Source organism: Aphelocoma coerulescens, chromosome 9 (assembly GCF_041296385.1).
Source record: "Aphelocoma coerulescens isolate FSJ_1873_10779 chromosome 9, UR_Acoe_1.0, whole genome shotgun sequence".
NCBI classification, from domain to species: Eukaryota; Metazoa; Chordata; class Aves; order Passeriformes; family Corvidae; genus Aphelocoma; species Aphelocoma coerulescens.
In genome coordinates this window covers 545,486-573,189 of record NC_091023.1, presented here as the reverse complement: position 1 = coordinate 573,189, position 27,704 = coordinate 545,486, and the positions used below count along the sequence as shown (strand labels likewise).

General features: G+C 46.1%; 2 protein-coding genes across 13 annotated transcripts in view; one reads left to right on the top strand and one right to left on the bottom strand.

Moving 5' to 3' along the window:
* NGEF (neuronal guanine nucleotide exchange factor) overlaps positions 1–27,704 on the bottom strand; it is a 48,854-nt gene that overhangs the window by 4,778 nt on the left and 16,372 nt on the right. The window contains exons 1-11 of one of the 4 annotated variants that reach the window (XM_069024934.1): positions 20,927–21,023; positions 19,731–19,916; positions 19,520–19,623; positions 14,633–14,907; positions 10,105–10,265; positions 9,813–9,965; positions 7,873–8,002; positions 7,047–7,121; positions 4,871–4,960; positions 3,186–3,349; positions 1,610–1,765 (exon numbers count right to left, since the gene is read on the bottom strand). In XM_069024934.1, coding sequence (XP_068881035.1) covers positions 1,610–1,765; positions 3,186–3,349; positions 4,871–4,960; positions 7,047–7,121; positions 7,873–8,002; positions 9,813–9,965; positions 10,105–10,265; positions 14,633–14,907; positions 19,520–19,623; positions 19,731–19,804 — 1,382 coding nt within the window. In that variant the 5' untranslated portion in view covers positions 19,805–19,916; positions 20,927–21,023. Of the gene's footprint in view, positions 1–1,609; positions 1,766–3,185; positions 3,350–4,870; positions 4,961–7,046; positions 7,122–7,872; positions 8,003–9,812; positions 9,966–10,104; positions 10,266–14,632; positions 14,908–19,519; positions 19,624–19,730; positions 19,917–20,477; positions 20,502–20,727; positions 20,777–20,926; positions 21,024–27,704 lie in introns of those variants that run through there. The other 3 variants (XM_069024936.1, XM_069024937.1, XM_069024935.1) reach the window with 3 other exon arrangements.
* NEU2 (neuraminidase 2) overlaps positions 15,296–27,704 on the top strand; it is a 40,108-nt gene continuing 27,699 nt past the window's right edge. For 3 of the 9 annotated variants that reach the window (XM_069024940.1, XM_069024948.1, XM_069024947.1), the window contains exons 1-4: positions 21,086–21,292; positions 24,641–24,748; positions 25,533–25,725; positions 26,997–27,194. In XM_069024940.1, coding sequence (XP_068881041.1) covers positions 27,166–27,194 — 29 coding nt within the window. In that variant the 5' untranslated portion in view covers positions 21,086–21,292; positions 24,641–24,748; positions 25,533–25,725; positions 26,997–27,165. Of the gene's footprint in view, positions 15,710–16,760; positions 16,835–16,961; positions 17,087–20,445; positions 20,506–21,085; positions 21,293–23,646; positions 23,802–24,640; positions 24,749–24,789; positions 25,726–26,996; positions 27,195–27,704 lie in introns of those variants that run through there. The other 6 variants (XM_069024943.1, XM_069024944.1, XM_069024945.1 and 3 more) reach the window with 6 other exon arrangements.

The following is a 27,704-nucleotide window of genomic DNA, read 5'->3' as shown; positions in this document are numbered from 1 at the left end:
TGAAGCACAATGCCAAGGACCCGTGGAAACACCTGCAATTCACACCATGAACACGTGCAGGATGAAGGCCTTGAGCTATATATAACACGTAGAGGTCAAATCCAGGGTCTTGCCGTGCTTGTGGCCCTGTCTGCATGCTGGCCCTGCACGCAGATCCTTGCAGGGCTCTATAGATCCACCCACAGTGCCCAGCTCCGCTCAGCCTGCAAGGAGCCCCCTCACACTCTAGTTCTATCAGTGCAACTGGTTGTGTCCAAATAAAGTCTCAGCTCCTGGCAGAGCCCACCTAGGGCATGAATTGCAAGCTGCCACTGAGCAAGTCTTATTGCCTGATGCAAGACCTGCAAGAGCTGTGGAACAGATGCAGAAGTCTCTGTTTGGCACCCACTTATCTCTTCTAATTGTTTAGTTTTTCAGTCTGTGTCCAGTAGTGCCTCCATCATTCCTGCACCTCTGGAACAGCAGCCTTCAGCAGTTGCTATGTCACATTTCAGTGCTCAAGACCTGTTGGCAAGCTATGTTCTGGATCACACACTGGCTGTGGCCACCTAGAAGATGGGACAGGATGCAGAGCATGGACCTGCCACTGCCTCCTCTGAGCTGAGCAAATCCTGGCCTGGTTTATCGTTTGCTTCACAGCCAAGCCTCACAGACGTCACACGTGCGCTTGCCCTGCATAGTGTGACTGACATCTCTATTTTCAGTGCAGCAGAGCTGCAGCCACATGTCTGGGGAGAAGGTGCAGCTGCTCACTCTACTGGGTTGCTCATTGTCCTGATGCTGATACTGCAGTGGGGGGGGTCAGGGTACAACCCCAGGGCTGGTGTTCATTTAGGAATAGGATGATGAACACCAGCCTACTGACAGCAGATAACATCAAGCTGGGGATGTGCATCGTCTCTAGGAGCTGTTTAGCTGGTGGCTAGAAAATGTGGGCCTGGTAATGCTCGGGTCAGTGAGAAAGCCATGCCCTGTGCTCCAAAACAATTGGGTCAGTGCTAGCACAGCTGAATCATTTGCCCAGCCTGAGCTTGTTGGAGCCTGAAGTGAAAAATCAGTGGACCAGAAAATCTGTATCCAGGGGGACAAGGAGGCCCTGAGCAGCAGAAGGGCTGCACAAGATTGGCACTGGCTGTGGAGGCACAGAGGAAGCAGCCTTTTCTCCCACCTTCACCCACAAGCAGGAGACACTTCACTTCATAGGGCTGGTCAGGCATGGCCATGATCCTTGTGAGTCAGTGGAGCCATTGGAGTGTATCAGTGTATATCCTGCTTGGTTTTACTTTCTGAATATGCTGCAGGCTGTAAATCAGCTGGGCCCCTGTGCCTGGGCTAATTTCTGACCTCTCTGTCCCAGAACAGGAACTGCCTGTCCTCCACCCTGGATGCCTCACGTACACTGTACAGGAGAGAAACCTGCCTAAGTGACCGGTGCCTTTCAGCAGCCTCGGGGGAGTTGTGTTGGGCAGAGAGGTTGGTAGGGCCAGCCCAGCTGCAGCAGTGGGATCCCTGCCTGCCCACCCCTGGAAAGCCCGGACAGCTGGTCCCCATTCAGGCAGGATGTAGGGAGAGAGCACTGCTGAGCGCTGGCAGGGTGACTGGTACTCACTGGGATGATGCCTTCAGCATGTAGCTGGCCTCCCGGTCATCTGCATTCTCCAGCAGCCTCAAGATGAAGACGTTGGCCAAACTCTGCCCCTGATCTTCTAATTCCTCTACCCGAAGAAGCCCTCGGGGAGCAGAGTCAAACACTTGGTACTTGTCCCTGGGAGAGGTTAGAGAGATTAGGAAAAACTGTGGTTATTGCAGGAGACTTTGACTTCAGCCACCCAGAACTGTACTGAGGACACAGACCAGGAGCTGCTGCATAGCAGGAGGAAAAAAAATGTCCTGCTGTGGGAAGGGATGAGCGTGTGGCTATGAAAACCCACTGCAAGGCAAGGAACCCTCTCCTTGCTCTATGCTGGGCATCCCTCATGGCCTGGAACAAGTTGCTTGCCCTGTCTGAGCTCCCAAACACAGACGGCGCTCCCTCAAAGGGAGGGAATTAAGTGAGGCTTAATTCATTCCTATTCATAAAGTGCCTCTGTGTTTTCTGGATACGAGTTGCCACAGAAGCAAAACATTTCCCAGTGTACAGACACTGCAGCAACATGTTCATTAGGAACAGTGGGTGGGCAAGGTGCTCCCTACCAGTGGGTCTAGTTCACGGCACAAAGAGTGTGCTGTTCTCTGCTGCTGTATTTTACCAGTGTCTGCTTGCACAAGACACAATCCTCAGCACAACAACATCCTCCTCCTCCTGAGGCAGGTTACACCATGTCAAATATAACTGCTGGCCTCAGGCTGAAATTTATACCCCTTCCTGCTACTCTAACTTTCTAGTTGGCTTTCTTAGAGTTTTAACTGACTAAATCTGAGCTGCTCTTCAGGCAGTGATAAGTCAAAAATCACTTCTTGACAGGAAGACAGGTCTCTGAGGTCAGCCCACCAGCCAATGTAACTCACTGCCACCCTGCAGAAACTGCTGGATGCGTGGTTGCTTACTGTCGCTGTTGCACCCAGGGATGGTGAAAAGAATCACAACATAAGGCAGGTCAGATGATATGGCCAAAGCAAGAGCTAAGACCACGTTTAATGGAAAGCTCATTTTTTATAGTGTGATTCACAATAAAGAAATTACATGATTGGCCTATTCACCCAGCACCTCTCAAGGTGATAGGTTGAGCGGTATAACGCCCATCTGTAAATATTTTTCCATGTACCCAAAACAATATGCAGTTCTCATAACAATTATGCAGCTGCGAAGAGTTTACTTTTCTCTAACTGCTTTCTCATGAGAGACTGCGTGAGAATGAAAGCTTCTCACAGGAAAGCTGTAAGAAGCTGTGAGAAGCTCTCTACTAGCTTTTTAGCATCCACAGCTTACCCTGCTGGCAGACCTGGCCTGGGATCTGTGTAACTCCTGTTGGCCATAAATTTTTAGCTGGAGAGAGCTGTGCCACCCATGAAGAGTCAGCTGTGCTCAAAGGCAAGGTGACTGCTGGAGGGAGGTGTACATGTCAGGCCAGGATGCCCTCCCAGTGCCTGAGGGACAGGATGGGGTCACAGCATCACAGCTTGGATACACCTGGGGCAATAGAGCTAATGAAGTATTCCGTGTACTACCTGAATTTTGCACTCACCCAGGAATTTGCCGGCAAATCACCAGCAGATCATTGAAAAGGAACAGGTAGATTTCTCTGAAGAGTTTCTTGGTGCGAAGCGTTCGTGATGTCTTTGGACCATTCATTTGCTGCAGTTCCCCCTGCTTCAGCAGCCAGCGGGAGTGAGAGATGATGGGTACAGACTAGAAGGGAGGAAAAGACGGCAAAGTTTAGGAGAGCAGCAAAACCCCACAGATTCAAGTGGTCCTGATGCTGAAAGCAACAAGAGATGCACAATAAAGGGTGGTGAACTCCCATCACCACAAGTTGCACTGCAGAGGCTGGAGCAGAGCTGTGAGGAGAGGGCAGTGTGCTCTGCCATCTACACAGCGCAGCACAGTGGGACAGAAGTCAGACAGGGGCACAGCAGCAGCCTGAGGATGGGCAAACATTTAAGGATGGCAATGTGGGAGTGCCAAGTGCTGAAATGAAACAACAGCCTATGCCCTGATCTCTTTCCAAGAGATCCTGTCACCTGGGCTGAACTTTCCTGGATAGGGAGATTGACTTTCAAAACCACGGATTTGGCCTTTTGGCTACAAAACACCCCAGGTTAGACAGGTTTCCTCTGGTCGGGTTTGTCCCAGTCAGGAGGAGATACTGTCCATGCACCCACCACAGCACTTCTGCTAGAGTTTTAACACATATTGTTCTAAAACCAAGAAGCCCAGGACAAAGCACATCTTGTACTAGAAGAACACTACACTGCCAAATGACTGAAATATTGAAAAATATCTGTATTGCTGCAACTCTTTCCACCTTCGCTCCCAGCGCTCATCATATGCATGGTGGCACAATCTTTCTTTTCAACTCCTTGCACTCTTCTCCCCAGAAGTTCCCAAGAAATGCCAGTTCCCAAGGCAGATCTGCTCCAGAGATGAACCAGCTCCTGCCTGTCATTACAGCCTCTGCTTTACAAGAGGTGGAGGCAGCTGTGTAACTCCCCTAATCTACTGCTGTCCTGTGGACTGTGGTCCAGCCCTGACATACTGATAAAGTGCTCTATAAAAAAATCAAATTTATTTGGTTTTGGTTGTCCAGGTACATAAAAAAATTGCTGGGAAGCTAAATATGATCCTTAACGTTTGTGAAGCAGACAGACCTGAGAAGCATCTCTATAGCATTCAAGAAAAGAACTGACAACTTCAAACTCAGCACTGGAATTCCATGGTATATATCACCTGAGATCTGGTCAGACACCCCTAAATACTGATTCAGTAATTCCCTCAGTGGAGCTGAAACAGATCAGCAGCAGGTATTTAGAGACTGTACACAATGCATAAGTACAGGAAAGAATTAAAATGGTGGGACAGTCTTTGGGTATTTTTCAAAGTGTTTCGCTTTGTAGCTTTCATCTACCTTTAACATAACTTGTATGTAAAATAACAATTGAAAGCTGACCTGCATTTTGAAGAGAGGGGAGAGGGAAGAGCCAGACCTGAGTGCTGGAGCAGGAGCACAGTGCACAGGAGAGGTGATGCCAGTGTGTCCCACCTGTGTAGGTGCACACCATGCTAGCCTTGGTGTTGCCCCAGCCTCTGCAGCAGGTGTGCACTGAGCACACATGGGTGCTGTGCCTGCAGCAGCCCCTTCGGAGGGGCCCCTTCGAAAGCTGTCTGCAAAGTGCAGACAGTGAACCAAAACTGCCCAGCCTGTGCTTATACCTTGATCTTGAATTCCAGTTTCTTCTGGATGCTGATCATCTGCTCTGTTCGGCTCATCTTCCGGACACCTTCATTACATGCTTTCACCACCTGGGAAAAGAGAGCACAAAGGTTTGTTTCTGCTGGCCTTAAGCAGGTAAGTGATGAGGGACAGTGTGAAAAGGGTTGACCATGATCAGGTAAGTGTCCTGCTGTAACAGGAATTGACCAAGCCACGGTCTTTTATCAGCACTGTGTTTGCATGAAAAAGAGAAGGGAAAAAAAACCCCTTAACCCGAACAACCAAAAAGCTCCCAAAGACCCAGAAGGTGTTGCAAGTGGAAGCTGACCATCAGAGGACATGTTAGGTGGCTACATTCAGTTACTGAACCAGACAGTGTAAAACAGTGCTTCTGCTTGCACAGCAAAAGGAGCAGCTCATTTTCCAGATCCTGACACACCATGTATCTTGTTGTCCCTGTTCCCAACACTTGAAATGAGGTACATGTGCAGTATCATCTTCAAGGAGAGAATGAAGCCAAACATCTTCTTTTCAAAAATGCAAATGCTGTAGTTCTGCCAAGGAGCACTACATGCCAGGGCTACGAAATGTCCCAGAGAAAGAGACGTTCATCATACAGAGCCCATCTGTGTTCTGAGTACAAACTTTTAACTGAAAAACCACAACCAGCGTGCAAGCACTGTGCTGTTCCAGGGACCTTAACCTAGATGCCACTGCCTGTTTCATAAGGAGCAACTCTCTTGAGAACTGGCTAGGTAGAAAAATTACATTGGAGAACAAGCTCCACGTTGTGCTCTGTTTCTGCTACTCAAAATCCATCAGAATATCAGCAACTGAAACAGTGATCAGCTCTTCCCTCTCAAATAGAAAGAGAGAAAATAAGCCTACAGAAAAAATAAGCATCAGATGGTCTCTGTTGTGATGCCTGTACCTAGCTGGATATTAGGTATCTAAGCATGAACACTTACAGGTGTGTTTAACCATGCAAAAGAATTAGCAAACTGATCATGTCAGTCACTGATAACTGAATACAAACCCATCATTTTTCCATCAGCAGCTGTAGTCATCTGCATGCTACAGAAGCAGCCTTTCTCAGGCTACTGACCAATGGAAAAATAATTGGCTACCAGATGTGTCAAGAGGGATTCTGCGAATACTAACGCAATGGAGAACATCCTTCATTGATAAGGTCCCCATCCTTATCCCTAGTGATCTTCAAGTGTACACTTCCTAGACTGGTACAGGGCAAATCCAAGAGCCTATTCTGTTCTAGTGTATCTGGGGTCAGCCCACCAGCCAATGTAACTCATTGCCACCCTGCAGAAACTGCTGGATGTGTGGTCGCTTACTGTCGCTGTTGAGTGCAGAGACGGTGAAAAGAATCACAACATAAGGCAGGTCAGATGATATGGCTGAAGCAAGAGCTAAGACCACGTTTTAGGCCCATCCTCAGACTGATGTTCTAGCACAGTTTTCAATTTCAAATACTGTGCTGAACTCCAGGAGTCAGGAGGTGTTCCAAGCTTCTGATGAAGAAGAGCTGAAACAGCTCATGTCCCAGCACATGTAGCTGCCAGCTACATCCAGACCATTCAGATAGGGCATTATCCTGTCTAACCATTTCAGGAACAGCTCAGATGGGAAACATCCCACTACCTTCCTGGGGTTTTGTACACAGCAGTAACTAGCACAACTGAACACCACACCCACCTACCAGCTTCAGGGAAGAGGGCTAAAAGCTGGCTTGTGTACTTCACTAGAAGCTGTTATTCTAGGTCAGAGGAAGAAGTGTGCTGTGTCAGAGGAAACCTGACACAGTTGTACTCTGCACCTAATCACACCTCTCAGTGGGATCCATCACCTTCAGGTGTCTGCAAAACCAGTTTGTGTTCTTGCAGACTCTAAGGGAAAACATTCTCTGTCCTTTCCTATGGCAGAAACATACATCTATTGTTAGCAAGGGATTTGTTGTCACTGATATCTAAGTGCAAGTAGACTAGTCCATCTTTCAGACTTTAAGAAAAAAAAAAAACTTGAAACACAGTGACAGGATTCAGAGAAACAGCTCCAGGATAGAATGTAGTCTGCAGGTGATTTTTTCAGGGGCATGTGTGTGTGTGAAAGGAGCATGGTGGTTTAATCTTAATGGCCTTCTGTTAACTTATTCAAACTTACTGTTTCCAGTTCTTTATGTGCATCCAGGGCAGTGGATTCCCTGTCAGATTTCTCTTCCACTTTCTTCAAAATATTCTGCAGGGGAGGAAAGGCTGTGTTAATGCTGATCCCAATGTGAGAGCACAGAAAGGTCTCTGCTAGCCTACAGATTACTTCTGGCCATCAGCCTAATTACAGGAAAGGTAACAGAGTACAGTGACTCTCACCTATTAGTTTCTCATTAAAACCTGTTCCCATCTGACCTTATATGCAAGAGAAATATAACAGGCAGATTCTTATTTTATAAAAATAAATTAATAAGTAACTAGAGCTGGCACTAACAGACAGTGTTATTGGTAATCCCAGTGGGTTCAGACCATTTGGGACTGAGCTGCTTCCTCATCCCTAGAAGCATGTTCTCCAGCAGTGTTTAGATAAGATGGCAAAGCACAGGAGGAAAATGGCTGACAGTCTGGCCCAAGCCACAACGGTGTAGCATCCCTATGTCATCCAGCTGTTCTGCATTTGTGTGTCATCATCCTAACCAGCAGGCAGCTGGGTTAATGGACTGTTGCTACCCCTTCTGGCAGCTAAACAAAGTTCCTCCTCAACTCTTTCACTCAGTAAAAGCTATCTGGCAAATTCTACACTAATTTGGGGATGGACTCTGAGTGACTGAAATCCCTTTTCCATAGTTATGGAGAATGTCTGATTCTGTGGAAAGGCTTCATTCAGTTGTAGGGTCAATTGTGGCTGTTTCTAAGCCCCATTCACAGCTGCTGGAAAGGAAAATTCCAGGAGTCATCCAGAAGACCTTTGTGAGAGAGAGAGAAGAGCAAAATTCTACCTGCACTAGCAGCTTGAGCCGAGTGATCCTTTGAAATGGCAGAATCAGGAATGAAGAAAAGGATAGGCCTTTGCACTTGGGATCCAGCTCCAGCTGTGAGATCACTTCCCGAAAGGCTGGTTTGTCCTGCCTGAGAGGAGAGATAGAGAAGCTGAGAACTTTGAGTGCTACCCTGCCTGGGACTCTGGTATATGGCTGGTGACCCAAAAGTGGCTTGGTCCCGGAGACAGCATCTGCCTGGCCTCTCCCAATAGGAGAGAAGAGGGGAGGAGGGGACTGAATGCCTCTGGGTGTATTTTAGTTTAAATCTAAAACTATTTATAGTGTTGGGGGAGGGAAAAAATAGTCTTCTAATGTACAAGCCATGGCAGTGTTCACATGTGCTCGTATCCAGCTCAGCAGCATACGCTGCGTGTGTAGGTGTATGTGAATGGGGTGTGTGTCCAAGTAAATGAGTCAGAGGCATAATTATATATTTTTACACAGTTGGAACTCTGTGATAAGGTGAAATTCACACAGTTATAAGAACAAGACAAGCCACAAAGTAGCTCAAGCTTGAACATTCCTTGCTGCTTAGCTAGAGGATGGTAATCATTATCTGGCCTGAGAAGGGCAGGGGCCGTGCCCGTGCCTTCCCTGATGGTGTTTGCAGGAGATGAGGGCACAGCTGGGCCACAGACACAGCTGTGCAGAGCAGAGCAGTCCCGGCTGCCACAGGCAGACAAAGCTTCCTGGCAGCCACGGGCTGTTGGAGTCCTGGATAGCCGAAACAGTGTGGATGTAGAGAGGTTGCTAACTGTGCAAAACCTGTCTGTATTGTGCGTTCTTTAAAACATTCAAAAGAAGCCACTGGCAGTGCTCCTCCCTGCTGCAGCAGGTACCTGTGTGACAGTGTGACTCACAGCAGAATGGACCTGCGTGTGTCCGAGGAACAGTCAAATGGGGGGAACTGTGACACACCTCAGGCTTTGAGTTCAGCCAAGTGTTGCAAAATTCCTGTGCTAGCTGGGAGCCTGGGGAAGGGAGTCTGTTCTTTTCAATTTGCTTTATGTTTTCCCGCAGACAAAAGAAATGCTGCCCTCTGAATTCACACTTAGGAATACCTCATCTCCAACAGGTCCTTTTCAAGTAATCTAGCCTGTTGCTGCTTTGCTTCTAAGTGTTTCGATAATGGCTGTGGGCAAACTGTTTCTATTCTGCAGCTGTATTGCTCACCTCTGACTGAAGGAAACTCTGTGGTACCCTCCTTTTGGAGAGAACAGCTGGCCAAGCTCAATAGAGGCCCCTTAAAATGCTTTTTTTCCTCAAAAGTTAGAGAGCAGAGAAAGAAAAGGATTAGAGATTGTTAGACTCGCCTGAAACAGCTGCTGCTATAGGGGAAAATACACTGCAGCATGTGCAATGGGCTGTCCTAAAAGAATCCAGGACATTGATTCTCCTCCTCTCAAAGACAAGCTTGTAGGGCACTTGTTGTTTTGAGCTGGTATCAGGGAATTCCTACTGGACCCAAAGACTTGATAAACTTGAAAAATACTACAAAAATATCTTGGATTATATCCTCAGGCCTAGGTCTGTGTGTGTAACACTAGAATGTGAAGAAAACAGCTTTTTTCCCCTCCTTTTAAGAAAATCCTGTTTTCTGAAAAAGAATTAGTTATGAACTTTGGGAAGGTCAAATGCCTTGCGGAGAAGGTTGGGAAAAGCAGTGGCTGTTCTTGTCATCAGAGATCTATATTATATTCTTGGTCTTCCATCTCTTGCCTCTACTTGCAGTTTAAAAATACGTGCATTTCAGAAGCATATGGCCCTGCATGCACCATAAATATTTCCTACAGTTGAGAAATGGTGGCTTTGAATTTACTTTCCATGTTACCTGCATCAACCCATCTGTGGCCTGTACAGTTTTGCAAAATAGTCCAGCAACAAGGTCTAGAACTCACAGAAGCTGCTTGTAGGCTCTCTCCTGGTAGGTCTGGTTGGAGACATAGGTGATATACACAGAGAAGTGATTAACTGTGTGCTGGTAGACAATATCACACACGTCCGAGATCACGATGTTCTCTTCTACCCGCTGCTCGAGGTCCAGCAGGAAGCTAGATGAGAAAGTCAGCACCCATATTAATTGTGACCTATCTGTCCCAGCCAATTCCCAGGAGAAGTCAGCTCCTCCATCCCTCTACAACCGCAGTTCCTAAAGCTGCTGCTTTCAGTGCCATTCAGCAGCCGACTTACCGCTCGCTGACAGCCATGACATCCAGCACATTGGAGAAGAGGATGTGTGCCTCAGACTGGTGTAAGATCTTTTTCAGACGTTCATTTTCCATGAAGTGAGACACCAGCAGATTCAGACTCTTGTAATACGATGCTTCGGAAGTAACCAGCTCAAACATGGCCTGGAGAAAATCCCAAAGAAGGAAATCAGCAGGTACCTTCTACAGAGAGGCACACCAGGCATTAATGAGAACATCTGTGCTGTACAGCCACGGACATTGCACCCGCCCTGCAGGCCCAGGCTGCAGGGTGAGGTAAGCCCACAATGCATTTGCCACATATTACAGGGGATAGTGACTTCAACAGGGCAGTTTTCCTCCTACAACCATCAGCCCTGACCTAGAGGAAATACAGCTGTTACCATCCAAGTGAGACTCCCTGGTCAGCCCTGGCCATACACTTTTCTGCCCCAATTCACAACAGACCAGGACAAGACACAGTAGTCCCTAACTACTACCAGAAATCATAAATAGTCTCCATATTTCAGCCTTTGCTTATCCTTCTGGAAGAGAAAACTCTGGAGCAAAGCTTGGCTTCTTCAGGCCAAGGATGTGGTCTGTGGAAGCAGAAGGACAAATTAGTGGTTTGGTTCAGAGATAAAGATCAGTTTAATGAGATGAAGATATCAAGTCTTCTACCTACTGCAAGTGCTGCAGGGACAGTCCACTGTTACTACCCAGAGATCCCCTACTCTCTGTGTATTTTTTGTCTCTGTTCAGAGGTAGATACAAAAGGTGTTTATTTGCACAACTACTGGATCCATTAGTTGAAGTAAGATTAACTGAAGATTCTCACAAGAGCTTCAACACAATGAAAAGCTGTTAGATCCTTCAGGCATCTCTTGAAGGTGTATCTTGGGTTCTTTGTCCTAGGGCCCATGGCCCATACTGCCATTACTAAGAGAGGAACCTTTTGGTAGTTCAGTGAAAATTTTGTTTCCTTGAACCTAAAGCTGCTACAATGCCCCCCTCCTGCCCACAGCTCCTCTGTTCCAACCTGCTGAGGGGGAGCTGGCCAGGCAGTGCAGGTGCCAGTCCCTGAGCTCTGCTGGCTCTCAGTGGCTGCAGGAGGCCAGCTAGAGTTGAGGAGCTCTGATGGAGCCACAGGTACATGCAGTGTTTTTTGTGATGTGTAGGTAGAAAAATATCTTCTAAATTAGCTGCGGGTCTGTCTTGTGGCTTGGTTGTTGTCTGTCTTTCCTCTTTAAAGAAACGATTTGGAATTTTTCACTGATCAGTTTTTGGCCTTTTCCTGGAAATATCACTGTGCATCACATAAGAACGTGAGGTAGAGACCTGGGTTGTGTCCCTGACACTGTGCTGCAGTCCAAGATCTGGGTGGACGGGAACAGCAAGGAGGGACTGCTACTCAATCCAGAGCTGCTAAAATAGCAGTTGAAGTGATATTTCAGCTCTTTGCAGGGTTGGTAGCCTAGGAAATGTTCCCAGTGGGCAGTTAAGTCCAACAGGTCATTTCCTGCACCAGAGGTGGAGGCTGTGCCTGCACAGCCCCCAGAAGGGAGACAGAGCAAAGGGTGCGGATACAGATGAACTTAGTCAGTGACCATGGAACAGATAGTGTTTGAGGAATAAGAGGATGCTGGATTTTTTTTCAAGGCTAGATTCCTATTTAGAAAAGTGGAGGAGTATCGGCTCAGCTTCTCCCAGAAGCTTTACCCAGGCACCCACTGAACCTGAGAGTGAACCTCTCTCTGCATGACTGGCTCAATCCTAAATGTAACTTTTACAGCTTTAACTGTACCTTTTAATTTGATAAATGAGAGAAGAGCAAATAGGCAAAGATACACAGGATGTGTTGGGACAGCCTGTCCCTTCCAGTTATCCTGGAGATGGACACCTCCAATCATTTTGCACTGCAGCTTTCCCGAGACTCCAAGTCAGGAATATTTTTCTGCCAAGTCTGACTGTAGAATTTGTGTATGTTTGCTATTTGCCATAGTGGAGGGTGCCAGACCTGCAAGGGCAGGTGCAGAATGCAGGCTATACTAAAGAAATAATGAAATCCATAGTGAAAATATCTGGCTTGTTTGTTCCAATGGGGACAATAAAAAATCACTTTCCATGACACTTTTCAAGCATCCACTGCTCTTCCAGTCAAGTTTCTTGTTTTGATGCTTGAAAACCTGTGTCCTTTTTTTTATCTTGCACTGATAAACTGCTCAGTAATTTTCCATCGTTGCCACTAATGAACACCAGATTCCTTTTCTTGTTTTAGTCTCTTTCACTTTGAAGATTATTTCAGATAACCGACTTTTTCTCTGACTGTTTAAGCCCTGCTCTGTCCCAGCTACGATGGTGTTCCCTTCCTCAGCTATGAAGCAGAGTGTTAACTTCAACTTTCTTTCCATTTGTGTACCAGTATTTCTCCCTGTGGTCAAAATAATACTCTTGCTCCACCTTTTCTGACTGAAGACATGCAAGCTCTACTAGTCCCTGTGTTTACTACAGCTTTGAAGGTAAAATGGGTCTGAAAATACAGTTTTGTCCTTAAGATGTTTACTCCAGAATTTCTGCTGTCCTATACTTCAGGAAAATTTCCCCAATTCTCCTTCATGAAGCTGAACATTTTGCATTCACTAAATTAAACCCTCATGTACAGCTCACTTTCACAGTTCACATCCAACAGGAGTAGGATTCCAGAATTGCAGGAGCAAGTAGTGCTTGCTTATAGCAAGGCTGAATTCAACATCATCTCTTCAATAGCTTCTCTAGCCCTCCTTGCTTTCTGACCTTGATTCTCCTCACAAAGCAAATTCTCCACTCTATCTGTTCAATGTTCAGCCAATTTCACAGCTTTCTGGCTTTGAGAAATTTTATAATCTCTTACTGTGCTAATCCCAGAACAAGCAGGAAGAAAATTTCAGATCTGATAAACTAACAGTGGAGAAAGCACAGCACTTCTGTATGACAGCACTGTCCCATTCTCCAGCCGCTTTATTCCTCTGGTTATTTTAACAGTGAGAAGAAAATTGAGCACACTTAATGTGGAGTTTTGGGTTTTAGCAGCACAGAGATTTTTTCCCAAAAACACATACAGGTAATGAATGCAACTTAGCAGAAATGGCAAGCTTTAAAATCTATAATGCACACTTTTAAGCAAATATCTCTCCATAAAAGATTTTTCATTTTGAAGCAAAAATAAAAAGAAAAGCTTGTAATTTTTTCAGATGCCAGATTGTGTTTGTAATGCTGGCACTTGGAAGTACTGTGTTTTGCCAGGTAAACAGAACAAATTCAATATGGGATAACCAGCACAGAAGAACATGGAAAAGCAACAAATCATTTCAGTCACCTTCAGCCCTAACACTGACACACTAATAGCCTGTGCTTGCCAGCCCAAACTACTGTATATGAACACCAAGTCCCCTCCACTAAGGATGTGAATAACACAGCCCTGCCCATCATACCCTTGAGGTGCACAATACGAGCCTCTTCAGTGTGACAGTCAAGTTACAGCCTTAGCCAGGACTGGCACTGTGTGCACAAGGTGTTCGTCAGTATGGATTATGCAAGTCTAAGTGAATTTAGCAGGGACTGCTTGCACCCTGAGATGTTCTTCAGCACTTTGGGTACAATCCTGTGAGCCAGGGCTAAGCAGATACACTGCCACAACCATCTCATCAGAAGCAATCCCGGCACAGGAGTACAGTCAGACTTGCGGGATTGAGCCTTGGAATGCCCACTGCTCATACAATGCACAGCGCACACAGCCTGCCCTCTCCACTGCTGACTATGAATGCAGTGCTTTGCAGTGACAAAGAGCACTCACACTCCCCATGCTACCCAAAATAGCAACCAGTTGTAAATTGTGGTGTGACTGATGTTGTCATTGCTTGTGACAGCTACCCCCACCCGCTCCTTTCACTGTCTGATGCAGTCCTGTAAGTCACAGCACATGGCTCCAAAACAGTGATGTCACTGCACTGCATGGCTAAATGCAAATATACCTGTCATTATTTTTTACTGTTTGCAATAGACTCCAAGTGACAACAATTAAACATAAGGATGTTTATCAATCTCTATCTCTTCTATTTCTATTAATGTCATCATATTCAAAACCTTACAGTTAACAGTTGAATTCTTCTAAGATTTCTGGTGGAAAGTTATGTGTCCTGATAGTAACTTCAGAAAAGGATTAATGTGCACTGGAACCAATAGCTCTTTTGTATAAACCTCCTCATTATCCCTCTTCCTTTGTAAATTGCTCCTAACACTGAATCAGAAAACGGAAAAGAAGTTCCTTTTGCTACAGAAATGTCCAGCAGCAACAGTATATAGAACAATTTCTGCAGTTTCACAAAAAGAGTGAGCAGTGCTAAGCAGTGCAACTCAGAAAGTACTCAACAGGGCAAGGCTTGTCTGTGACTGCTGTAAAGCTTTTAGTTTTTAAATCTGGATTATTTGGCCTAATTCACTCTCCCCTTTTTAGCAGCAACACGATTAAGAAACATTCTGCCTTCCCCCATTACCTCCTGCAGCTTGATCTCATCTGGTTGGAGGATGCTGAGGACACCACTGCTCTGGACCTCAGGAAGATCCTGCCATAAGTTGAACCTAGAGTTGGAATTTCTCAGCAAATTGATTTGTGGTGGAGCTTTGTTTTCATTTGTACTTGTGGGTTCTGCTTCAGATGGGGTTTCCTCACTGGGTGAAGTCTCCTCAGGGTCTGTCTGTGAATCCTGCAGTCGCCTGGTTTCAATCTCCTCGCGCGTAGATTTATCTCGATACTCCTGGTACAAGAGCCCTAGGAAGGAACATAACAGGTATGAGAGGGTACAACTGAACGAGATAGTAGAAAAGTATTGTGGGAAAGGACAATTGCTTTGCATTAGTTCACCTCAGCAGAGGTGAGAGAGATCCCTTCTGTGCAGAGTGAAAAGCCAATTATGGCATTCCTATTTCAGCCAGAAGTGGAAACTATAAATGGAAGGCCATTTCTAAATCTAAACTGTTGTCAACAATCTGCTCTCACAAAACATTTAGTAACACAGTCAGATGAATCTGTGATCACTCAGAAGACATAAAAGAAGTGATTTGCCAGGCTTAAATGTCTTTTAAACCTTGATTTTCTCTGTTATATTACTATGTTACAAGTTATATAGGTTGATATCTATGTTTAAATGTGTGTCTGGAAAAGTAATACTGCACACATTGAAATTACTTTAAAAAGAGGAATTTGATGGCCACAAAAATCCTTAATGAGGAAACACTGAGCTGCTGTTACTGGCATTGGACAGGTGAAGCTTTGGGACAACTAGCTACAGTTACTAGGTTTGTTTTGGTATGGACTTCATGGTTAGCCTTGGACATGCTGCTTAATATCCTGCTGCTTCCCTTCCCTGTTTCTATGATGCTTGAAGATACAAAATTAACATCCAAAAGGTACCTATTTGCTACAGCACTAAGGAACAGGCTCTGAACTCATACCATGTGGCAGCACATCAGTGACACCAGGTGTCTTCCAAGTTTCAATTGCTAACTTCAGGAGTGGATGAAATTGCACAGGATTTGCCCCCACTCTGATATCAACTGACAGCATGAAAAAGGTAGGATCCCTGAAGTTCATTGCCCTTCTTTAGAACATCCTTTGTCTCTCTGAGGGCTTTCAAACAGTCCCATTTCTCTTTCTGAACCATCTGTAGGACCCAGAATTTTAATTGCTTGAATATAAAATGTAATTTAGAAGACATGTAAAGGCAAGAGTATGAGCACACTTTGAGTCACTTTCCTCCCTTAATGAAATTGAAGAAGCCACAGTCTACATTATCTCCCTTGGTTTATACTTGAATTGCAGTGTAGCATGAATGAATAAAGAGAAAAGCCTTTGATGTTAAAAAAAACATGCTACATAATTTATTTTGTCTGAATCATTAAGGGTTAAAATTTATCTGGTCACACGTATTAATGATATTTGATCTGAGATTCCATGTGTTATAAGGTGAGACACAATGGGATTAAAAGTTAGTCTAGGGCAGGCAGAAATGTAGATGTTGCTGCCTATTAAATCTCTGGACCAGTTTCAATGAGGCTTTGTACCAGTCACTGCTAAAACTATATGGGAAATGTGCTGGGGAAAGGCGCAGGAACAAGCACAGCATTGCTGCAGTCTGCGAGTATGTCCTGTTATCTGTTCTTCCTGGAAAGATGTTCGACACCGGATTAAAATAGCAGTAAGGGTAGCTGTGCCTAGGAAACCATACAGTCTTCTGTTAGCTTCCTACACAACATGGAGCAGAGGAGACTTCCCCTGAAGTTTTGCATGCTGCTGCCACTTATGTAATTTCTCTCTGTGTCAATTAGGTTTATATGGCTTTCCTAAACATTTCAGGCTATTTTTCACCATCAGAGAGGGTGCTGAGGATGTAGCAGGCTCCTTCAGGAATGTAGCAGAGAGCCTGCTAAATTGGAGCTGCTTTTGTTGGTACTGATCCGTATGGTCAGCCTGTGCTCAAGGGTTCTGGGTTCTTTTGCCTCATGGAGAGCAGGACAGGCTGGGAAGTAACATCCTGCAGCAGCGTGGGCAGTGTTTGGCTCAAGGGAAAACATGCTGGGAAACTGAAGCGTAATCTATTTTACTCAAGTTGGAGATAATTATACTTGCAGTGTCTGACTGCAAGTATACAGCCATGTTGTGCTGCTGGCTCTGCCTTGCAAGTCAGAGGATGCTTTGTGTAAGGGGGATTTAGGGTCCCTTGTGCAGATCTGAAGAACAGCCCTTTTGAAAAGATCCTCGAGACTATTTCCCTCTTGCTTTTAAGGAAATAAAACCCAGATAATGAAAGTTGGTTTTGTTTCCAGGTTCCCTGACTGACCAGATGAGAGCTACGGAGCCGTCAGTGGCAGGCAACGGCAAATACAGACATGGAAAGATCTGACTGATGGAAAGCATCCACCACCAGAACTCAATTGGAAATGACAGCAAGGTAACTCATTTTAAGGAGGGAGCTGAAGAGAGACTGGCTGAAGCTCTACCACAGAGAGCAATATGGGGAGAAAGCAGAAAGGTGGTACAGAAGAAAGACAAAAGACAGGTAGATCTTTAGGGAGAAGGGTAGGAAGAAACAAGGAGGGTTGTGCTAGCAAGGATAAAAGATATGCCTGCTGTCTTGGTCCTAAGGGTCTACCCATATGTTGGTAAAGAGGTTACAATGGGTAGAGAAATTACGTAGATGAGAGGGAGAGAAGCTATGCCAAAGCCTTGTCCAGATGGAACAGGAGATGGTCACAGTACAGGAAGGGTAACAGATGAAAGGTCAAGGAACAAGGTTTTGACATGTTGAAAGGAGAACAATACATCTGGGAACTGACTGAACGTGTAGGAAAAAAGCTGAGATCGATAGCTGAATATGACTCAGATGATATAAGTATTTAGTAAATGCTTACATTTAGCAAGTGAACAAGTACAAAATGTCAGAGACCTGTACAAGCTCCCTTCATTGCTTAATGTCCCAACTGTCCCTACTGTGACCTGGCTAAAGGCTAACCCTGTGGTCAGAGCACGAGTTTGTTATCTGTTGCCCTGAGTATTAAGACTGATCTTCCTAAGGCATGTTTACATAATTTTTATAGTACATAACAGACATTTCCCTTCTTGTTTATTCCATTTAATTTTGCTGTCACAGTCTCCCTTTCCCAGCTCTCTCAAAAGCTGGGAGGGGAATTGAAAAACTAGTTACTAATTGCGGAAATCCTCACCTTAGAGAGTTAGCAGCGCTCTTAAAGTAAACGTTATTGCATTGAAAGCTATGTAAAATCTCAGGAGGGCCAGAGACGTTTTCTCTGAAATTCTCTGCTCCAGTTTCAGGCAAAGAGTCCACTAATGTCTCAAAAGCAGGAGGGAGGGAAGGGAGTGAGTGAGCTCCAACCATTTGATGTAGCATCTCTGGTGGGGATAAACATAGCACCTCAGGTTGTCAAAACCCAGTCTCCTCCATAAAGGTGCAAGAGACCTACTTGCAGTTACACGGATGTGTGCAGAGCTTTTGCACAGCTTCCCTCTCATATACAGCACCTAACAATATATATGAATATAGCAACAGGGTTGCTTTGAACTCCTGCTGGTTTTAGTATTTTTATCTCACCTCTAAGGTGCACAGTCCCAGTAAACTGACAATGTTTTGACACAGCTCCCTTGGGAGATTAGTATCTACACAGCCAAAAGCAGGTAACAGATCTGGCAACACTCATGCAAATTGTTCACCACTTTCCTTCAGAAGGCCCCAAACTCAGCTGGTTTGTCTGACAGGTGCTGGCAGGCTGCTGGTTTTACACCAGCCTCCTTCTCCAGCACTGTCCCAGTGGTGTTCCAAGAATCAGCCTTGCATGCCACAGCCCGACACCAAACAGCAGAGATGGCCTGAGAAGCCTTCTTGTTCCTGCCAGGAAGGTTTGCATTGCTGCTCGTGAGAGTTATCTATTCGATTTTCCCAAGCTAAGTGCTACATTCCTGCCCTCTAGATTCAAGTATGTTGATTCTATTTCCTGAAGCTGAGCAGGAGTGTTTAGAAACAAAGCTTCTATATTCCCACCATAAAACCTGCCTCAGGATGGGATTTAACTTTGCTGTTGATGAAATCCCTCTGAGGAATGTCACAATTCTGATGTGGGAAACCAAGAAACAAGCTGTGGAGGTCCTCTCCCCATCCCACAGGAGATTAAAAAAAACCAAACCAAAACAAAAAAACCATAAGAGCAAAAGCATAACAGTCCTCTCCTCCACAGCCACCCAGATAACCTCAACTTTGCCTTTTTAGAGACCACAAAGGATAAAATAACTTACTCCTGCGTAGCAAGTGCTATGCCAGTGGCTGTTACACTGAATAGATGCAGAACCTGGTGCATACAGCTAATGTCCAACAGGATGGGTGACAAAATACTTTAGTCTCATGCCTTCTGGAGTATGCAAAATCATATTTTAGTACAAAGTTTGGGATAGCCTTAATGATCAATTGTTTTGTAATCACAAGAATAATCATTATTTATGAACAAGGGTCAGGCTGCTCAGAGATAGCATTAATCTCCTGCCGGGCAACGTGCAAACCGGATGCCCCTAAAGATGTCAAAAAGCCACGGTAATGATGTTTTACACCAACAGTGAGGGGGCTCCCAGCGAGGATAGGGAGTTGGGGTCCTGCAGCACAAGCCCTTACCCCGCCCGAGACCCCCCCCGGCTGTGCACCGCTTGTCTTTAGCTCCGGGTTTGGGGGCTCAGGGCGCCGGCAGGGGCGGTCCGGCTGGGCTGAGGGGCACCTCTAGGGGCTGCTGTGCCGCCGTCGGAGCGGGGAGCGGGAGAAGCGGCGAAGTTGTGTGAGGGCGCAGCGGCGGCCGGACATCCCGTGGCGGGCACGGCTCCTTACCGATGTGCTCGATGAGGCTCCTCCAGGAGTCGGCCGTCATGGGGTGTGTGGGCGGTGCCTCGGCCGTGCCGGCGGCGGGGCTCTCCTCAGCGGCGGCGGGGTCCCTGCGGGGAGGCGGAGGCGCCCTCAGAGCAGCGGCGGGACAGCGGCGGGACAGCGGCCCCTACGCCCGCCCGCGCCCCGCGCCCCCCGCCCTCAGCACCCCCCTCACCTGCCGGGCTGTCCCGACGAGCCGTCCTGGTCGAGAGCGCAGGCGGCGCTGAGGGCCGCGGCCAGGAGCTCCATGGCCGGCGGCGGCAGGCGGCTGCCCAGCAGCTCCGGCGGCAGCGGCGGCGGCGGTGCGGGGCTGGGGGAGCCCGGGCGGTTGCCACGGTAACGGGGGTAGGAAGGCAGCAGCCTGCACGGGAGGGAGAGGGGATTTGCGGCCGCCCTCGGGGCGCCCCCGCAGCACCCCCCAGGCCCTCAGAGCCGCTATGGTCTCCTCAGAGTATCTCCTCAGACACTCCGTTCTCCCAAAGCGTTCCCATGGCTCTCCCCTAAATCTCTAGACAGCCTCCTCAAATCCCCTCAGAGCGTCCCCTCAGATCCCCTGTCAGGTATCCCCAGGGGTTCTCCATCAAAATCCTCTCAGAGCCCCGTCACAGCCTCCCCTCACACTCTCCTCAAAGCTTCCCCACGGATTTTCCCCACATAAACTCCCACAAAATCCCCCCAGAGCCTCACCGCGGGCTCCCACCAGCCCCTCAGAGCCCCCCCTAGCCCCTTGCAGCCCCTCTCCTCGTTCCGAGATTTCCTTCGAGGCTCCATGGAGTTCTGCCAAATCCCGGCGAACCTCCCTCAGCCTTCCCCAAATCCCTCCCGAGACCCCTCTAAGCCAGGCAGTTCCCAGCCGTGCTCCCTCGGAGCCCTCAGGGCTTCTCAGAGCCCCCCCTGCAGACCCTCTCAACGCCTCCAAAACCTTTTCCGAGCCCCCGCAGACCCCTCAGGTGCCGTGTCGTTCCCTCCTCCGCAAGCTCCCCTCTCAGAGCCCCCCGCCCCCGTCCCGGCACCCCTGCCCGCAAAGACCTTTTCAGCCCCCCCGGTTCCCTTCCAGCGCTCCACCGCAGATCCCTCCTCCGCCGGGAGGCTGACTCCCTCCTCCCCAGGGCCTCCCCCAAAAGGCAGCAATCCCTGCCCCAGAGACCCCCCACCTTCACAGGCACCCCTACCTCCATCCCCCCTGCGCACTTGCAGAGAGGCTTCTTCCTCCGATGCAGGGCAGCCCTTTTCTCCATTCGCTCCCTCCCTCCCCAGCAAGGCACCCTCCCTCAGCGAGCACCCACACACCCCGTCCCACCTCATGCCACAGCCCCTCTCCTCCATGCACGGCCACCCCACAGCAGGAGGGGGTCCTGCCCCGGCACTGACCTCCCGTCCGTCAGCGCCGGGGCGCAGCGCTGCCCCCCATCCCCTGCACCTCTCTGCTTATGTGTGGATAGCGCCGGCTTTGAGGGAGGAAAGGGGGTGGCAGAGGGGGGTTCTCCTGAACTGCTTCCAGATCTGGTGCATATGGTGCATTTCTTCTCCAGGAGTGAAACCCTGAGATGGAGGAATGTAACTGGGAAACTCAGCCTAATCCCTCCTGCCGGGAAGCGCACCCCTGATTACCCCACAGGATTGGCTGCTATCCGCCTCTCCTTCTCCGGCAGGGCTTCGCACCCGCTCGGTCATTTCCCTCATCTCCCCTTCCTTAGCGTCGCTACTTCCATAAGGATATATTCCCTCGTTTAGGCAGTAAGTATCTCAGTACTCAATGATCTATATCTGTCTTCGTTCAAGTAATTGTTTTTCCGCCTCAGGGATAAATCCTCTTGAGCTCCAGAGTACGGTTACATCCTCGTATCAGTTTGAGTGCTTGTGGACAGGTTGGGTGCAGCTCTTCACTACACCTTAATAACCCTCAGCAAAAAAAAAAAAGTCATCTGTACCACGTTGCAACTGAGGAGTTAACAGAGGGAAAATGCTCAGCTATTCCTTGTGCTTGCTCTCTCCCTGTTGCATAAATAACCGTGATTTTTTTTTCTGTATGTGATAAGGTAATTTATGCAACAACATAAAATCCGTCTGGTGGTCTGTATATGTAAAATGGCTTCCTTTTTATCATTTTTATATTGATTTTGCTAAATGATATGTCAGGATAGCTTTTAATCGGCACATGACCAGAAAAACTCCTTCAGCTTATGTGAACTAGATCTAGATCTGGCACACTGGAGAGTTCAGTCCTTAAGTCATTAAAAAGCAGAACGGGGAAAAAAAAAAACCAGCTGGAAATGTCATTGAGGGCTCAGAGAGGGCTGCAAGTGCGGTCCTTGTCCAGTCCCAGACCAGGAGGTCTAGAAGAATCGGACAACTGAAAGGCAATACCAGGGTGAGGGTGAGAGCTGGAGCCTGTGTTGTACTTAGAGAGGGGGATGAGAGCCTGAGAGCTGGGGCTGAGATTTTCACTGGATAGATGGTCAGTATGGGTTATCAGCCATTTGGCACTGGGGATTAGGGGGTTGGGGGAGCCAGGTGAGTGAGGGAGTGGCCAAAACCTTGTGGGTGGGATAAAGCAGCAGCGGCTATCTGAAACTCATGTTTTGGTGGCTTGCTGCCAGGGCAAGAATATTGTCAAGGGTTTTAGTGAGTGGGTGGTCTGCTAAAAAGCTTCTTTCTTAGAAAAAGGGAGCCTCTTCATTATCCTGAAATCTGGAAAATCAGATATGCTGTTTACTGTTTTCTCAAGGGAAGGACCAAGAGCAGTGAGGAGTTCTCTCTAGTATGCAAAGTGAAATCAGTGTATAAGCTCTGAACTGACACTACTAGAATGAACATATATCTAAATATAACTTCTGGCTTTATTAACTAAGAAAAAAAATCTTTCAGAAGTATGCTTTAGGAGTTTAACAGATTCTTAACCTCTCACATTGCTTCACTCTCAAGGGTTAAATCTGTTGGAAATTGAAACTTCTTCTTAGAAAAAGTGTCTGGGTCATGCTATGATAAACATTCAGAAATAGAAAGCATCTTCCCATGATCCCATAACTGTCTGGTAATTTGATCCTGCTTGTCTTCCCTTTTCTTTCACTTTTTCCAACTTAATTTTACTTTTGGTCTGAGATGAAAACTTGAAAATATCACAGAAAGCACTAACAATAATAAACCCAGTGGAAGCTGAGGAGGTGAAACACCAGCTGGGAGTGAAATGCCCCCTGTGGCCATGACAGGCCCAGCTTGTGTTTCCGTGTCTCAGAGAGCTGTTCCACTGCATAGCAATACTCTACTTTTCCTTCCTTTAGGACTGTTTCTTTTTTAAATGTAATTTCAACTTTCAAAGATTTTGTTCTTTCTTCCTTCCCAGCCTTATTCTTGTACTTCAAACTGACATACAGAGAATATCCATAAACAAAACAAGTGCCTGAGAAATACTTTTTCTCCCAAGTGAGATGACAGAGTGCTCCCAGCACTCACGGGACTGGAACAAAATAATGATATTTAGCAAGAAGGAGATGGTTTTGTCCTACAAAATTTGCTGTGATTTTCTAAATCTTGCTTTTCTGTTTGGGGACAAAACAGAAAACTTTTAAAGTTTGTCACAGAAACTAAAGGCAGGCAAACAAGTGATTCTGTCACAGTGGTCTGGTGACTGAGATCTTCATGCTGGGTGTGGGGGATCCAGGTCGAAGTCAGAGACGTGTTATTTCCTTGCATCCCACATGTTACTACCTATTCCAGGGCAGGTCAGTCTCTTCCTGGAGCTGCACTGCTTTTCTGGTCACTGGGAAAGGTGCTTGAACATGCTGTATGCCTTATTCTCCAGATACTACTTCAAGTCATTCAATACGGGACTATTTCTATGAAGTAGAATAGCTATAAGATGCCTCCCTACTTCTGCAATTGTTACGACTTTGTATGCAGTTTAAGCTGACCTAGCTGCTCAATTCCACTTTTCACTCGACTCCCTGAGGCAGATTTCTACCTCTGCTTTTATGCCAGCACTTACTCAAGCTTATCCCATTCACAGTAAGCAGGTCTGGGCAGCTGAACTCTTGGAAAATGATTCATTTTTTCGGTAGCACTAGCTCTGTGTGTGTATTGTCTCACTACAGGGTGAGCTCAAAGGGAGTGCCAGCAGAGCAGAGATGGCAGAACTGCAGATGGATGTCAGGACCATGGCAGTGACACCCTGGATAATTTTTCATTGCTGTGAAATGGCAGGCTCAGGCCTGGAGAAGTTCCTACTCCACCTAATCTTAACCATTCGGTAGGAGTTTGGAGGAGGTGTTCTTTTTTCTCTCACTGTAACAACAAGCAATTTGATCCAGAGCCTAAAGAGTTTTTCCCCAGTTACCAAAATCAGTACAAACTCATGATGACAAACCAGTTTTCTCACCAAAATCCCTTTAATTCATCCTAAAATTCCTTGTCTAGTTGTAGGGGGAAAGAAAGAATCCGACTACTAGAACAACACACATTAAAGTCCCATAAGAATCCTCCCTCATCACTGTAGAAGGGGTGCTGTGTGCCCTCTGCTCTCATTGGTGACAGAAGCCATGCAATGCCCCAACAGACCAAATCCCAGTTTTGTCTCTGGAACTCTTAGGGTCCACAAGCAAAAAGGCACTGGAAATGATCTTTGGTGGCCATGCTCTATTGACATGGAGCATGACTGTGTTCAGCTCCCTGTGGACAAAGGGAAGGGGGTTTGAGCTTGCTTATGTTCTGCAAAGAAGGGGTTTGTGTTGTTGCAGACTGTTTCCGGCTTCACCGTACTGCTGCTGGAAAAGATTTTAAATATTGGCTGACCTGGTCCATGTTGTGTTAAAAACATGATGATAGATGAGAGTTTATAATTAATTTATCACAATTATCTCATTTAAGTTACGCTTGAGGGATGAATTCCCAATCTTGTTCTGTATTTTCAGGCACTAGTAATTTTGAAAAATGAGTAATCATTTGAATGAAGATTTATTATGTGTATTTCAACTCAAAAGCAATCCTTAGAATAAAGCCGTGCAAAGAGCTTGTTTTCGAATGAAATTGAAATGCATTTTCTAAATGTTGTTTTATAGCAATTTTTAGAAATTAAATCTCCTCTTCTAGCAACTAAAAAGAGAAGAGGCAGCCCAGCAGATCTTATTCATGAAAAATTCCCCAAACCCTTCTTTCTAGTCAGTGGGAGTTTCACACCAAGAAAGGTCACAAGATGAGGTAAGAAGCACTTTTTTAATCTGAGCTAACCAAATTATTGAGAAGTGTGAAGTTTATTAATAGATTTGAATGTTGTAACCTAGTCAAGGCCTTTTTATACCTCAGTTTCATTCAGGTTTCCTCTGTTCATGTGTGGCTTTTAATGGTGATTTTGGCAATCAGTGTGTCTGGGCAATCTCTATTCCTGATTTTTGACTTTTTAATGGTAGACAGGTGGAAATTCTCGTCCCTAGTATTTTTAGATCCTAAAGGCTAAGAGCGTATCTGTTATCCTGAAGCTCCTTAAGCTTTCATCAAAACACCTTAGTTAGATCTGTTGGGACTAGCAGCCTTACCAATAACTAAAAATGTTCAGAATTTCCATTTATGAGATCGTTATCTTTATGTGCTTCCAACCGTTTGATGGTCATAATCATCAGGGTTACACTTTTATTTACTGACCATCTGCCAGAGACAAGTTATTTTTAATATATTAAAAAAATTAACAATTTATTAGACTTAGGAAAATATTATTGGATCCCTATTAAAGGAAAACAGAAATCCTATTTTTCTCTCCTTTGAGAAACTCTGCTTTCTGTTGATATGCATGTTGAAATTTGGGGGTTGCAAGGGTTTTATCTTTTCCACACTCACAAAAATCCATAGAATTACAGGCCCTTTTCCACTGTCCACAATGCACACAAATTTTAGACTTATATTTTAGCACCTAAAATTCTTGAGCTCCTGCCCATGGAGAGAATGTGTGCTGTGCTGAGAGCTGAGAAAATAATTTCTGATATTGTAGCTGTAAAAGCTGCCTGGTCCAGATCCAGGCACTGTGAATAAAGGCAATTTCTGCGGTCAGCATGATGAGAAAACTACTGGACTGAGAAACAGAAGGAGCAAGACCCAAGCATGGAGAGGAAGAGGTCTACTTCTGGACCAGGGGACTGCTATGAAGAGAGGAACTCACCCACAGCTGGATGCTTCAGGAAATGGTGAGTTGGAAAAGACAGTGAAATTTGGCACTGGAGCTAGGAGGAGGGGTGGGATACTAAGATTGTATAAGGAGCCAAATGGTGAAGAGCTTGTGGACCAAAAGGACACTGAGATATGGGCCGCAGAGGGGGAAGAGAGAAGAATAACATGTCTGGGAAATAGTAGGCCGAGGAAATTGTGTGGGGAATTACAAGTTGAAGCTGATAGAAAAGGAGTGAAACAAAAAGACTGATGGAGAACCTGGGGGTCAGGGCATTTCCAGATGAAGAAGATCAGACTGGGAGACCTGGAGGGCAAAGCCTAGACCTTGCATAATAATGAAAACATGAGTGGGCTGAAAAACCTGGCAAGCAGACACTGGGTAGAATAGGTGGGCAGGTTGGGATTGGGATCTCCATTGGCTGTATGCTGGAAGGATGCTTTATTAGAATTGTGTATCTTATTGCTTGCTATTCTGTGTGATCCTGTGACATAATGAGATTTTGACAGTAATTACATTTTAATACCTACAGTGGATATTTTTACTGAAAATTTATTAGTTTTTAAAGTACTTCTCCCTGCAAATATGGTTGCTCTTAGACTTTTTAGGATACAGCTTGCACAAAAAGAGGGATGGAAAAAATTATCTATATATCTATCTCTGAAAGAAGAAAAATTTGTTGTAGAGCAACAAAATTTAAAGATTTGGTTAACAGGTGTTTGCACCAGCTATTCCTGACTTCGCCACTCGCAAATTGAAGCACCACTGGCAGCATAAAGAAGAGGCAACTTTAAGAAATGTATTTCATAAGTAGAAGGAAACTGCTCAAGTATGGTATAAGGCCTTTCGCAATCCAAGTCCCACACTCTCCAGAGGCTTTTCTTGCTCTTCTGGTTAAATCAGGCTATAAAAGCAGTGCCCTCTGCTGCCCAGGACCGAGAGTGCTGGGCCGAGGGGTGCTAACCCAAACTCACATGAGCACCCTTCAGAGTGCTGCGCTATTTCACGTGTGTGCTGCTGCTCTCTAATGCATGTGTTTGCAGGAATTCAAACAAGTTAGATTCCCTCTTGCTGATGGAGGTGTACTGATGGAGTATTTGTATTCACTGTTGTAGTACTTCCATTCTTTGAGCTCAGATCAAATGTGATCAAAAGATTTTTAGATGACCCTTGTTTATCTGAATTGGAGGTTTCATAAGCAGCATAAAGAAATAGTTTGCTCTGCACTGGTAGACCAATGACCTCCATGAGCTTTGCAAACTGAAGTTTCACACTGCGTTTCTCTTCCAGTGTATCTTCTGTGTATCTGTCTATGATCTCTGCACAACTGCTGCCACACCGGAGCTGGAAGGACCTATCCCAGTGCAAAAAACCAGCTTTTTTTGAGTTCAGCTCCTTCCAGGGCTTTGGCTCTGGTTACTCTGGGAAGCAGAAATTCTGCTAGAAGCTCAGCACTGAGATGCTCAGGGCAAGTCAGCTGGGTTGTTGGTAAGTGGCTCGTCATTGCAGGGGTTTGGACCTTTGTACAATATGCGAGACTGACACGGAGCCATGGAATGTTGTGGAGAACTCTAGAGTGCTTAGGGGGAGCTGGAGATCACATAAGAGAAAGGTCATGGGGAAAAAATATCCTTTGAGCATAGGTAGGCATAAAAACTCTGTTAGGAAGTATCTTAAGGATGGCCCATGGCCATCCAGAGTTTGGAACACCAGCAATAATGTTTGAGGACATCTTGTTTTCAGACATCAATGTTCTGAGATCAGTGAATTACTCTATTATTCTCAGGGCTTGAAAGACATGTAGATTCAAATCAAAGTCTGTATCCCATCTGAGTACATTGCAGATGACAATTCCTTTTCCTGAGCTCTTTACTATGTTCCCCAGCTGGGTTTACTTCTTCCCCTGAATTATGTAGCATGGCCATATGTGAAGTGACATCCTTGCCTTTGAAGAACCCATTTGTGTCAGACCTGCTGGTTAACTTCATGCAAGGAGAA